The following is an 11,794-nucleotide window of genomic DNA, read 5'->3' as shown; positions in this document are numbered from 1 at the left end:
AAAAATTCCCTCCCCAGATTCGCTTTTGGCAAGTAGAGGAAGCAGATAAGGAAATATAAACGGCACTTTTTCTAAGGATAACGTGCGAAAGATGCAAATGCACAAGTGTGAAAGAGAGACCAGACTCCAAGGTATTCACGACTGTTGATCTTAGCACCATCAACATCTTTTTGTCACAGATGTCATCACAGAGGTGAAGTGAGTAGCAACTGTGACTCAGGATGGCAGCGTGGGCTCTGGCATGACAGGGAACCGATTTCTCACTCTCTGCCTGTTCCCTGAGCCATCAGCCCCCAACAGCTTGTTCACAGACTGCTGCCTTGGGAGCAGGATTAAATTCTTAGCTGGGAGGTAATTTTGTGGGTGTTTACCAAGTCATGTTGATGTCTGATGAAATTCAAACCCCTTTAATTGGCATTTCCTTGTGGCGGATGGGCACGCAGGATGAACCAGGTGCCTTGGGGCCAATGCTAAGAGCATCCTAAAGAGGAAAATATCAACCCACTCTGCAGAGTATTTGGCATTAACAGCATCATTTCTCCACTGTGAGTGGTTTGCCTTGTCTGTGTCCTCTTCCTGGATGGAAGCAGCTCACACGAAATCCAAACTACCTTTGAGACCTTTCTGGAAAGTCTTGTATAGATGTACATTCTGATTTCTTGTTATTTGGGCAAAGAATTAAACGTCTCAAGAGCAAAACCATTGCTGCAGCAAAAATCCTGGGTATCTGAGGCCACAGGAAATGCCATTTTATCCCAGCCTTAACCCTCCTTATCATCCTCACAGGAGCCAGCTACAGCCTCTAAAGAATAGCACAAGAACCATAAAGCAGAGTGATAGCTAAGGGCCAGATAAAGCCGTGCTACTCTGAAACACATAAAGCTCTAATTTCCAAAGCTTTTGTGTGCCCTCAAAGCACCATGAGCAGGCTGCAGGAAGGAGCAGGCACTTGGCAGCTGAACCCCTGGCAAGTGTTAAAAGGAACAACTTCTGTACAGCCAAGGTAACATCCATCTTTATCCTCTGGGTCTTTCTGCTTTGCTGGGCTATAAAATTTGTTTATTCTTTGGATGCAACAATGTAAATATTGGCATCAATAACAAAAGGAAAAGTGGAAACCAAGAACACTGGTTGCTCTGGCTTGGTGCTCTTGCCCCTTATACAAACTGGAATTCTTACCTTTGCCCTCCTCTTTTTGTTACTTCATTTACTCTGAAGAATTATTAATGGTCTGTGTAAAATTATCCTCTGGGTTTGTTTGTTGTTGTTTTTTTTTTCTTTTTTTTAAATTACAAATGCATGAGGCCTGCAGAGCTTTCCCTATCTGTGGAGCTGATCTGCCAGGATGGAAAAGCTGCAGGCACCGGGTTTGGCTCTGCAACAGGAAAGGAAAACCTGTCAATCCACATGAAATGCTGAAACAGCAACTGAAACATTTGCTTTTCCCAGCAGGCACCCAGGGCCTCTTTGAGGATTAAACTTCCTGCTAAATTTAGCCTGGTCTCACTGGAGTCAGTATCAGAAGTTATCAGATCAGGACATCTCTGGAGGGAATGACGTCTGTCCCGTGGAGTCTGAGCCCCTGAGCCCTGGCAGCCTCCTGTCCTGCCCTGGGCTGCAGCACAGTGGGGAGCTGGGAATATTCTGTGGAGCCACAGACTCCAGAGACATCGTGGGATTCTTCAGAGGACATGAAAAACCTGCTCTCATCAGCCTGTTCACTTCCAGGTCCTGAGCAGAACAACCCTGAGCTGCACTCACAGGGCAGCAGAATGGTTAAACCACCTGAAACTCTGTGGTCCTTTATTTTCTGAGTTGTTTTTTTTGGTGTAAGACTTGCACTGACCTTTTCCATGGGTGGATCATACCAGTGGAAATTCCCTTTTCCAGTGCAATTTACTCTCTCATCTAAATTGAGGAGTGTTTATAAACATTTTAAGAGAGTTAAATCTGTGGGGGAGACAAGAGAAACCCTTCAAAATATAAACAGGCCTTGCAGATGCTTGCTTGTGTTGATTGGCTGTGTCATGCTTTCCTCATCACTTCCACCTCTGAGCTGTGGAAACAAATTACTCCATCCCTTCAGGGAACACCCCAGCCCCATTTTCATTGTTTGGAGCAGAGCCTGAAGGGAGGAAGTGTCTGCATAGGTCAGGGGGGCTCCCCAGAGGTGCAGGAGCAGCCCTGGGTCCCCAGAGCCTGGTTAAAATGTGCTGCTTTTTGAAAGTCCCATTTCTGCTTCTTGGGATGAAGGACACCAGGCTGGAATTGTACCAGGCTGCCAGTGCTGAGCCATGGAAATTCAAGACAAGTTCCATCCCTCTCACTGGGAAAGGCTTCACTAAATGGAACTTGTGACTCTTCTGTAGCTGTTGTCTTCTCAAAACTAATCCCACCCCTGTTGGGCACTCTGAAGGTGTTCAGAGCTGAAATTTTAACCGCCTTTGGAATATTTCTTCTCCCTGATTAGAAGCTGTGATTTGACTCAGTTTGTTTTGATTCAGGGTGCAAAGACTCTGCACTCACAGAGCAGAGCAGCAGCTATAGGACCATGCTAAATATTCACTCATGCAGAGAATTTTGGTTTTTTTCCAGTTTTAAATACTGATACTCCACATAAATATGCTGTGTGTATATTTACCAGGTGAATGCCTTCCTCCCTCTCACAGGGACAAAAGTTAAAATACAGATAACTGGTATAAATACCCAAGGAGCCAATTTTCTTATTTTATTCTCTGAAATCTAAGGATGTCTGCTCTGAGAACAGCACCACAAACACCTTTTACCCTGTTATTTCCATTTATAACACATTCAGACACAGCTGTAGACAAAGTCTGGTCTCCTTCTTCAACCAGAATCATTTTGTCCCCAGGTCCTGGTGACACAGATCTCCTGTGGGAAGGGCAAAACAAACACAGAGATTTCCTCAGGTGCCACTGGACAACCAGAGTCACTTCACAATTTTTATTTGTTGACAGCTTTTATAAAACAAAATTCCCCTTGCATCAGACATCTGATAAAACATTTATTCAGTCTTGTGCATGCTTGTGACACATCAGGTTCCAGCAGAGCAGCACCTGCAGGAGCAGAGAGTGGAGCTGCCAGGCAGAATTCCTGCTTTCTACTGAAGGGGAGGCAAACTCACAAAATTAAGGCACTGTCAAACCCCAAGCCCAGAGATCATCTGACCCTTCCTACTGGCTTTCCTCTGCTTGCACACAAGGATGGCTTCTCATCTTTAATCAACCATCAGCTGCAGTTTGGAACAGGGACACACACACACAAACCCTCCCTTCTCTTAAATCTTGTTTCCATTCCCAGCTGGAATGGAAACAGCAGCAAATCTCACTGCTAGGGATGGAAAATGCCCAGTGCTACATCCCCAGGCCTGCACTCTCACTGTGCTGATCCCAGCCCCTGGAAGATGTCATTTATAAGAACAAAATCAGTTATAAGAACAGCTTTGAACTACTCTAAAAGCCAGTGTTCACTAAGCAGAACACAAATGAGCTGACAGACCCCTCCTGAGCCATGCAAGGCAGTTCAGACTCTTCACTCATTGGGCACAGTTCACAGCCCAGCAGCTTGGCCTGAGGGGACCTACAGAAGGTAATCAATATTTTCAGCTGATGTGCTTTTATCAGTGCTTTAAAGTAGCTTTTCATCAGCTGGTGTGAAATGCCCTGCTTCAGCCTTTCTATCTGAATTTAAGAATATAGGAAAGGTTTCTTCCTGCACCCAGGGAGAGTTCAGGCTGGCCTGGAGCACACCAGGATCAGTGCAAGCCCAAACCAGCTCATGGCTGTGGGCTCAGGGCCACAATTAGAAATTCCAATTGCAATGTTGAAAAAAAAGCCAGATTCAGGTCCATGACTTAGGTGCCCTGGCAATTATAAATAAATAGTAATAAATACTTACACTCACACACACTGTTCTTGTATCCCACAGGATTACAAACAAACCAGAGCCATGCTTCTCCCCTGGTTCAACAGGATCAGGTTTGGGGTGGGGGACACTCAGTAACAAGGTGCAGCAATGCCACACACAGCCTGGGATAGTGACAGTGCCAACACATGGCACTGGGAGCACTTCACAGCTTCAGAGCTCTTACACAGACTTGGTTCAGCAAATTACACTGTCCTGACCATGAGAACCAGAGGGAACTGAGGTGAACAGGGTTTGGCTCGGCCAAAGGCCATGTCCTTATTGCATTTAAAATGTCACATTACTTGGAGATATGGCAGATGTGGGAGCTGGGGAAAAACCAGACCAGGCCATTTAATTTCCTCGAGTATGAAACCTGATTTCCACATTGTGTCTTAACAGTTTGTTGTTTTGGCAGACACTGAAAAGGTCAGTGAAAACTGAAAGGAACTTAAGAGTTGCAGGAGCACAAACCATTCCCTCCATTCATAAATAAACATGGTGAAAAGATTTTACATCAATTGAAAATGCTGCATCAGATTTGCTGACAGATTTGGGAACTGGCACCCACTTACCACCCTGGCACAAACCTACAAATCCCTGAAAACCTGATCAGAGAGGCAGAGACCAAGAAGCAAGCAGCAGCACAGAGAGCAAAAATGAAATTCAGGGACCCGGCTGGCAGTGTCCTGGCTTCCACCTCTCCTCTGGAGTCTGAGAGAGAAGGACTGGAGCACGAAGGAGGTCACAGGTGGCTCTGAGACTCAGCTCTGGAAGGATTTTCTTGGCCTATTTTCTGCGCCTTGGCTTTTTTATTCAGCTTTTTTTGCCTTCCGTTTCCTCGTGCCTTCGTTCAGCTCCTCTTTGGACTTGGCAGGAGGAGGAGGAGGGTGGGAAACCTCATGGGAGGCCCCATGGTGGTCGTGGTGGTGGCTTGGGTGCCCACTGGAAACAGAGCCAAAGAGGACGGGGCAGACGAGGTTTTCCAGCGGAGCAAAAGGCGAGGCATGGGAGTGAGTGGCTGTCATGAACACCTGCCAGGCAAGAGGGAACACTCAGAGATCACAGAGCAAGGAAATCCTGGCCACTGAGCATTCTAGTGACCCCAGAGAAAGCCCCTGCTGCTAGCACAAGGAGCTGTTTGTGTGATGGAGAATTCAGCATTGAATTTCCTGAGCAGATCCTACAGTGAATCCTGTAGTGGCTCAGGAATGTGAGTATTTCCAGTTTAGGTTCTGTAATTTGCTGGCAACAAAGTTGCTGTAAACTTACCTTGCAGACTATCATGAACATGGTGAAAAAGAAGATGAGATTAGCTTCAGAGATGGGGAGCCAGTGAGTCTGCTGCAGAGTGAATAGGACTGTGCCATACAGACTGGCCTTTGTAGGGCTGGAAGAGAAAGAAAGAGGATTTCTGGAAGGTTTGCACCCAGCCCTGACTGGTTCTTTCAGCTGGAATTTCCAGGCTGCTGACTTACAAGGACATATGAAGAATTTCATTTGTATCAGGCTTCCAGACCCCACGCAGCAGCTGCTCAAAGTTCGACATCAAGGCCACACCAGAACCTGTGAGGCAGAGAAACCTGTCAAAGAGCTGGAGCTGCCACAGCAGAGGGCTCTGCATCCCCAAGGGAACAAAGGGTTCTCGACATTCTCCCCAAATTTAGAAGTTAGCCTAAGCCAAAACAGCAGGGCAAATGCTTCCTTGACGTTCTACCAAGTTCATCCCGATGCAGGGAAAACGTATTTTATCTTGCAGTTACTGATGCTCAAGTGCTTGCTCCAAGCACAACCTTAAAGGAAAACTGACAGCCAGAACGCCCTGAAAAGACACAGGTGAGGTCAGAGACCACAGCAGAAAGAATAAAGAATTCCTGACTCCAGCTCCTCCACCATTCTGCGAGGCTGCACAAACAGCAGCGTGGTGGGAACCTGAGCGTCCCAGCCCACATCCCCTCCCTGCTGCTCCCCCTGAGCTGCCCCCAGACTGTCCCAACCCTCCCTGCAGCCTCTGGAGCATCTCAGGTGTCACCTTTGACCCATCCTGTGGCCATCATGACGAACCACCCGTGGTGGTACAGGTGGTGGGCGTGGTGCACCCCGGCCGCGATCTTGCGCACCCGGACCACCTCCTTCATGGCCACGAAGATGAGCTTCACGGGCAGGAAGCTGACACACTTGTAGAAGAGGTTCATGGGACAGAAGAATATCAGGTACCTGCAAAAAGACCACAGATTTGTTCTGATCTGGGATATGCACAGAGGGGGAGTGTGGCAGATTGAGTTATGGCAGGTGGAGGTGAAGGAAAGGTTAAAACAAAAAATTCACAGTTAATTCTGACAGGAAACCAGCATGCAATGAAGCCTCTCTATAGCAACAACTCAGTGAGCCCTCAGGAACTCGGAGAGCCCTCACTACTAATCCTCAATCTTGAATAAAACCCCATAATTTTAATTCAGAATTTTTTAGAAGTTTGTGGTCCAGAAGCATCAGTTCATATAGTACGAGAAGCTACATATACTGAAATGATATTATGGAGTACAGATTTCAAATACTCTTTTTTTTTCCAGAAGACTGCTATATTTTTCAGCCCTGAAAGATCTTTCTCTTTATTTTCTCAGGTATAGAAAACTACATGGCTGAGGGATTTACTCCGAGACATCTGCTTATGAAAATTTCATTCACAATATTTCCCAACAATGTTCAATCTGCCATGCAGAAGCACCTACAACCCACACACACTGGGGAATTAGAGGTTAATTTGTGCACATTTCAGCAACACAACGAATAAAATGCCCCCAAATCTTCAGGATGTGCCACTCCTCACTCTGTGTGGGATCCGTGGGTGCTGCTGCTCCTGCGGTTTGGCCCTGGCTCAGCAGTGGCTGCTATGAATAGAAGTGCCCCAGCCCAGATAATCACAGCATTAGACAAGTGGTCAGGGACACTGGGAACCAGAGCCAGGAGTGCAAGAGCCTCAAAGACGACCTCAGCCCACCTCTGCTCCCCACAGTTAATCCCAGTGAGATCAGAGCTGTGTCCCACAGGGAGAACATCTCCCTCCACACCTCCCTCCCCAGCACAGCCTGTGCCATGCCAGGAGGGCTGCAGGGCACTCACCACACTGCTGTGGCCAGGATGACACTGGAGTTGTGGCTGAAGTGGCCAATGGGTGCCTCTCCCAGCAGCAGGTCAGCCAGGATGTAGCTCCCAAAGCAGTGGAGCATAGCACAGAGCCAGGAGGCAAAAGGGCTCTTCCGGGACATCTCCACAGCTCCTGGGAAAAAATTGGGGATCACAAAGTCACCGAGTTGGAAGGGACCCCCAAAGTCATCCAGTCCAGCCTCAGTGAGAAGATGGATTTAGCAATTAAGCAGGAACTTCAAGACCCAGCAAGAGAGAGGCTCGAGGTGCGTGTTCTCCCACAAAGCAACTCAAAGAAAAGCGCTTGTAAAACAAAATGCAAAAGTGTGAAGCCCAAACAAGTACCAGGGATGGTCAAGAAATAATCACAGCCTGCAGATCCCCCCACAGGTCTCATGTGAGCAGAGTCATTAGAAGTTTATGAACTGGCTGAGAGATTCTCTCCTTTATTTGCTGCGACCAGAAAGAACATTTTTTCCCTCGAAATCAATGTCTTTTTACAGTCTAAGAATAAAATGCATACTAGTACCATTCTCTTCACTGCTTCAACCTAGGTGCCCTCTAGAACAATCTGTTCAGCTCTTTCATTCATAAGATAACCTGCAAAAATAGAACAGGAATTCTTAATCTTTATTTAAGAGAAGAGAATTTGAGGGTTCTTCCCCGCTCCTGTACTAGACTGGAAGTACTTTGTGATCTCCTCCCACAATCTGTGATGGCCTTTTTAAAAATTCCTGTAGCAATTCTCATCCACCTTTGTACTTTTCCAGGGAAACCTCCCAACAACATCGATTCTGTGAGGTTGTTTCATCACCTCAAACCGCTCCAGAATCCTTTGTGCGGTGTTTCAGATACAAACCTCTGTTCAGTGAGCAGACAAAGAGAGAAAATGCTACAAATGTTATGACAACATGATTACCTGGTACACCTTAAACAGGAATAAGTGGATCAGCATGAGCCAAAGCTGTGAGTGCCCAGGCTCTTCCATCCTCGGGGACATTTGAACCAGCAGAAAACACAGCGGCAGCGAGACAGCTGCAACAGCCGAGACATGAAACTGTTCTATAGGAACCTGAGGTTTAGCTTGAGGCTTAAATTTAGTAACACTTGTTTTTCCTTGGCTCCACGAAGCCATGCTGTCTCCAAGGAGGAAACAGAACAGTTCTGTCCTGACACTGATCCTCAGCCCAGGAGCTGTGGGATGGGGGCACTGCAGGAATTTGGGAAAGCACACCCCGGCCTCAGCCAGTCCCAAGTGGATTGCTGGGCTTGCATATATTTAAAAGCTATTTTTGTGAGAGCTGCCTGTTAATTGTTCGGTTCGGGAGCCCAGGCTGGAAGGCAGCTGGGAGCGATCAGGCCTGGAAAACCCAGCAGTTGTTTACAGGAGTTTAAGGGGAACAGCGCAGGGATTGTGCAGCTCGGAGGTCACACAACACGAGGTTTGAAAATCATCCCGAGCTCGGGGCTGGTTTTTCCTCCAGTCACTGAGCAGTTACAGTGAAACTGCGCAAAACAGAGCATGAGGAGGGCACACAGTGACAAAAACAGAGGGAAAGTGGCGTTGGGAAAAGACCGAGGCACAGCCGGGCTGCGACAAGGCAGAAGGTGAGAGCCAAGGTACAAATCTATCGATCTGTGCAAGATAAGCCCAAGAGAACAAACAAAACAAGGTCAGATTCGGTTCCTGAGAACAGCTCAGGGCATGGTCCAGAGGGTGGGAAAAGGTTTTACATCCAGCCCTTTTGTATATAAATAGGAGGAAGGCACTGCCTCGGAAATGTTCAAGCCAAGGAACTGGCCAAACACAACTCTCAGTCCTGGGGTGGCAGCCAAGTAACCGAATTTAAATACCCCAGTGCGGCCGGAATCCGGTTTTAAATAAACCCCAAGATTATGTCTCAAAATCAGAGTCACGGGTGGTGGGGGTTTTCCCGGCTCTGTGCTCAGACTCAGGTGTCGGAGCTGTGCCACCCCTGTGCCAGGGCAGGGGACGGGCAGGTGGCAGAACCTGTTGGTGCGGGCAGAGCCGAGCTCCCCCCGCCCCAGGGCCGCACTCACCGGGCTCGTACTTGAGGTAGAGGACGGAGATGATGAAATAGGCGGTGTCGAACAGCGGGAACACGGGCAGCGAGGCGAAGGCGGCCGCCAGCTCCCCGAGGGGCAGCGCCTCCGCCAGATCCATGGCGGCCCCGGATCGCGGCTCTCAGCTCCCGCTTCCCGATTCCCTGCCCCGGCCCGGCTCCGCGGGGGCTGCGGGGGTGCTCCCGGCGCTGCCCGGGCCGGGCCCCTCGCTGCCCGCGGTGTCCGGGCGCGGAGCCGCCCCGGTGCCGGTGCCGGAGCCGCCGCGGGGAGCGCAGGCGCCGCCGGCCCGGGCAGCGCCGCCCCTTCCGCTTCCCCCGGGCCGCGGAGCCGCCGGAGCCATGATCGGGGACCTGCTGCTCTGCGGGTACCGGGGCCGGGAACCGGGAGCGGCTCGGCCGGGTTAGCCCGGCCCGGCTGTGCCTGACCGTGTTCCCGTCCCTCTTCTCCCCCGTCCCCGACCCTCTTACCCCTCTCCATCCACTTTCTCCCTCCCTTTCCCCTCCTCACTTTTCCCGGCCTCCCCCCTTCTCCCTTTCCCCACCTCTTTCGCCATCTCCGGCCGTTTTCCCCTCTCCATCCCCGTTCCTCCTCCCCTTCCCTCTCCTTTTTTTTTCTCGTGCTCGTTGCCTTCACTTCTCCCTTTCCTCGTCCCCCTTCCACTGTCCCTACCCCATTCTCTGTTCTCATTCTCCTTCCCCAACCCCCTTTCCCTCCCCGACTCCTTTTCCCCATTCCCGTCTCTCCCGCAGGACGCTGCTGGTGAACGCCGGTGCCGTGCTCAACTTCAGGCTGTGAGCGAAGGGGGAGGCGGGCAGGGGAACGGGGGGGTTTTTGGGATTCACCTGCCTGACACGACCCCTCTGGCCCGCAGGAGGAGGAGGGACACGGAGGGATTCGGAGAGGAGCCGAGGGAACCCACGACCGGTAACGGAGGGGATGCGGGAGCCGGGCACAGCCCTGCACAGGAACTGGCTTTTCTGGAGGAAATCCTTGCCAAAGCACAGCTTTTCTACCCCTTTTGTTGGATGTGAATTGCTGTGGGGCTGGAATAATTGGCTTCTTAACTTGTATACTGAAATGTTCTGAATGTCTTAATTGTCAAACTGAAATGAGAAGAAACACATTTCTTTCAGCATTTTGACTGTAGGTCCCTGTGCTGTAGAGATAACGCTCTGCTCACTCCCTGATTGCCATTTCCACGTGGATACACCTGTGTTGCTCCCTTGTAGCTCTGTTTGCTGGTTAAAAATCCCAGGAAGCCTTTGAACTACAACTGGTCTTCCCTTTTTTGCAGTGTGACCCCTTCTTATAATTTTTTTTGTCATTTTGCCACGTATCCTTACAGAGTTATGTTGAACATTCTTCACCTACAACCTCAAATTCCAGTCTGAATTTTTTGTTGTGTTGCTTGTGATTTTCAGGCAGCCCTGAAAATGTGACTTGTCAGGTGTGTTTTAATATCAAAAGCTTTTCTTGGTTTCTAGGTGACAATATCAGAGAGTTCTTGCTGAGTCTCAGGTATTTTCGAATCTTCATTGCCTTGTGGAATATCTTCATGATGTTCTGCATGATTGTGTGAGTAAACCTTCTCACGTCAGCATCTTCTCACTTGGTTATAAGAAGCCATATATTGGTACTTTTCTTGCATATATCTCTTTTCACATCTGTCTCTCCCACTCAATTTCTCCAGAATTCTTTTTCACTTCACTTTTTTTATTTCTATTTTCAAGTGTGGGTTTATCTCAGGGTTTTTTTTTTGCTAATGTGGGCACCTGTAGTGCATGAAAAGCACCTGAGCCATTCAGCCTCAGGCAGAGTGTTGCTTGTTGGGGGTTGCTCAAATCAAACATCACCTGGGTTTAAATCTGGGGATGTTTTTCATTGTGGGGTGGGAACCTGCCAAGTTAATCAGATGAAATCAGCCTTGCACTGGTGTGGCTGTGACTGTTTCTCATCTAATTTTTTTTTTTTTCTGTTGCATCCCCCAGGTTATTTGGATCTTGAAAGCCACCCATGGACACGTTGGAAGAGACTTTTGGCTGGGACCAAACTTTTCTAGAAAAGATTCTGATGCTCTCCAGCTGCAGCCCCAGGCCTGTGGGGAGCTGGGACGAGCTCATCCCCCTCCAGGTTCCTTCTCTGCCAGGGCCTGGAGCCACAACCTTCACACAAATTATCTCAGCTTCACTGGAAGAGAATTTTAACTTGGTTTTCTGATGTCAGTGAGGAGCAGGGTGTAGAATTGGAGCCAGTTTCAAACCTCTGCCTTGCCAGTCCCAGCTGGGGCTGTGCCAGCTCGTGTTGCCCCTGTCCAAGTCAACTCCTTAGTTCTCAGTTTTGTGTAAAAGTTGAGCAGTGTTCTTGTAACTTCTCACTATTCCATTCATTTTGTTGGAGGTGTAGAAAAGGAATATTCAAGAAAAAAAAAAAAAAAGCCATTCTCACCTTCTCCCTATTTTTCCAGGAAAAAAAAACTTTCTAAATTAATATTTCAAATTATTTTTTTTCCTAAGCACTATGTAAGGGATTTTGAATGGGGAAAAATGGCAAAAATAATTCTCTAAGCCAATGTTAAGAGATAATTTTGGAATAATCTTGGATTTGGTGAATAAAGTTGTTCTGTTTAAGGGTAAAATGTATA

General features: G+C 48.4%; 2 protein-coding genes across 3 annotated transcripts; one reads left to right on the top strand and one right to left on the bottom strand.

Annotated features, from left to right (window-relative positions):
- Nucleotides 1-2,949: 2,949 nt before the first annotated feature.
- TMEM38A (transmembrane protein 38A) lies at nucleotides 2,950-9,352 on the bottom strand. Of its 2 annotated transcripts, none has more exons than XM_033082387.2 (6): nucleotides 9,130-9,352; nucleotides 7,045-7,201; nucleotides 5,957-6,141; nucleotides 5,403-5,490; nucleotides 5,197-5,314; nucleotides 2,950-4,958 (listed from the first exon to the last, which is right to left on the bottom strand). In XM_033082387.2, exons 1-6 carry the CDS (start codon nucleotides 9,251-9,253, stop codon nucleotides 4,737-4,739), a joined length of 894 nt encoding a protein of 297 aa, XP_032938278.1. In that variant the 5' UTR covers nucleotides 9,254-9,352; the 3' UTR covers nucleotides 2,950-4,736. The 2 variants fall into 2 exon arrangements, with proteins under 2 accessions (XP_032938278.1, XP_032938279.1); XM_033082388.2 differs by lacking the exon at nucleotides 9,130-9,352 and adding an exon at nucleotides 7,598-9,106.
- Nucleotides 9,353-9,452: 100 nt separating this feature from the next.
- SMIM7 (small integral membrane protein 7) lies at nucleotides 9,453-11,792 on the top strand. Its single transcript, XM_033082536.2, has 5 exons — nucleotides 9,453-9,517; nucleotides 9,903-9,944; nucleotides 10,025-10,077; nucleotides 10,638-10,728; nucleotides 11,142-11,792. Exons 1-5 carry the CDS (start codon nucleotides 9,492-9,494, stop codon nucleotides 11,155-11,157), a joined length of 228 nt encoding a protein of 75 aa, XP_032938427.1. The 5' UTR covers nucleotides 9,453-9,491; the 3' UTR covers nucleotides 11,158-11,792.
- The last annotated feature ends 2 nt before the right edge of the window (nucleotides 11,793-11,794 follow it).

This window comes from Catharus ustulatus, chromosome 29 (genome assembly GCF_009819885.2).
Source record: "Catharus ustulatus isolate bCatUst1 chromosome 29, bCatUst1.pri.v2, whole genome shotgun sequence".
Classification (NCBI taxonomy): Eukaryota; Metazoa; Chordata; class Aves; order Passeriformes; family Turdidae; genus Catharus; species Catharus ustulatus.
The sequence above is the reverse complement of the archived record's forward strand: the minus strand, read 5'-3'. Positions and strand labels throughout refer to the sequence as shown.

What these genes read in the sequence shown, in the direction of transcription:
- TMEM38A (XM_033082387.2), bottom strand. Translation starts at nt 9,253, where the DNA reads ATGGATCTGGCGGAGGCGCTGCCCCTCGGGGAGCTGGCGGCCGCCTTC. An exon ending in ATCCTGGCCACAGCAGTGTG is followed by an intron (nt 6,142 to 7,044) that starts GTGAGTGCCCTG and finishes GTCTTTTTGCAG; the next exon opens with GTACCTGATATTCTTCTGTC. An exon ending in GGCCACAGGATGGGTCAAAG is followed by an intron (nt 5,491 to 5,956) that starts GTGACACCTGAG and finishes TCTGCCTCACAG; the next exon opens with GTTCTGGTGTGGCCTTGATG.
- SMIM7 (XM_033082536.2), top strand. Translation starts at nt 9,492, where the DNA reads ATGATCGGGGACCTGCTGCTCTGCGG. An exon ending in GCCGTGCTCAACTTCAGGCT is followed by an intron (nt 9,945 to 10,024) that starts GTGAGCGAAGGG and finishes TCTGGCCCGCAG; the next exon opens with GAGGAGGAGGGACACGGAGG. An exon ending in GCCGAGGGAACCCACGACCG is followed by an intron (nt 10,078 to 10,637) that starts GTAACGGAGGGG and finishes CTTGGTTTCTAG; the next exon opens with GTGACAATATCAGAGAGTTC.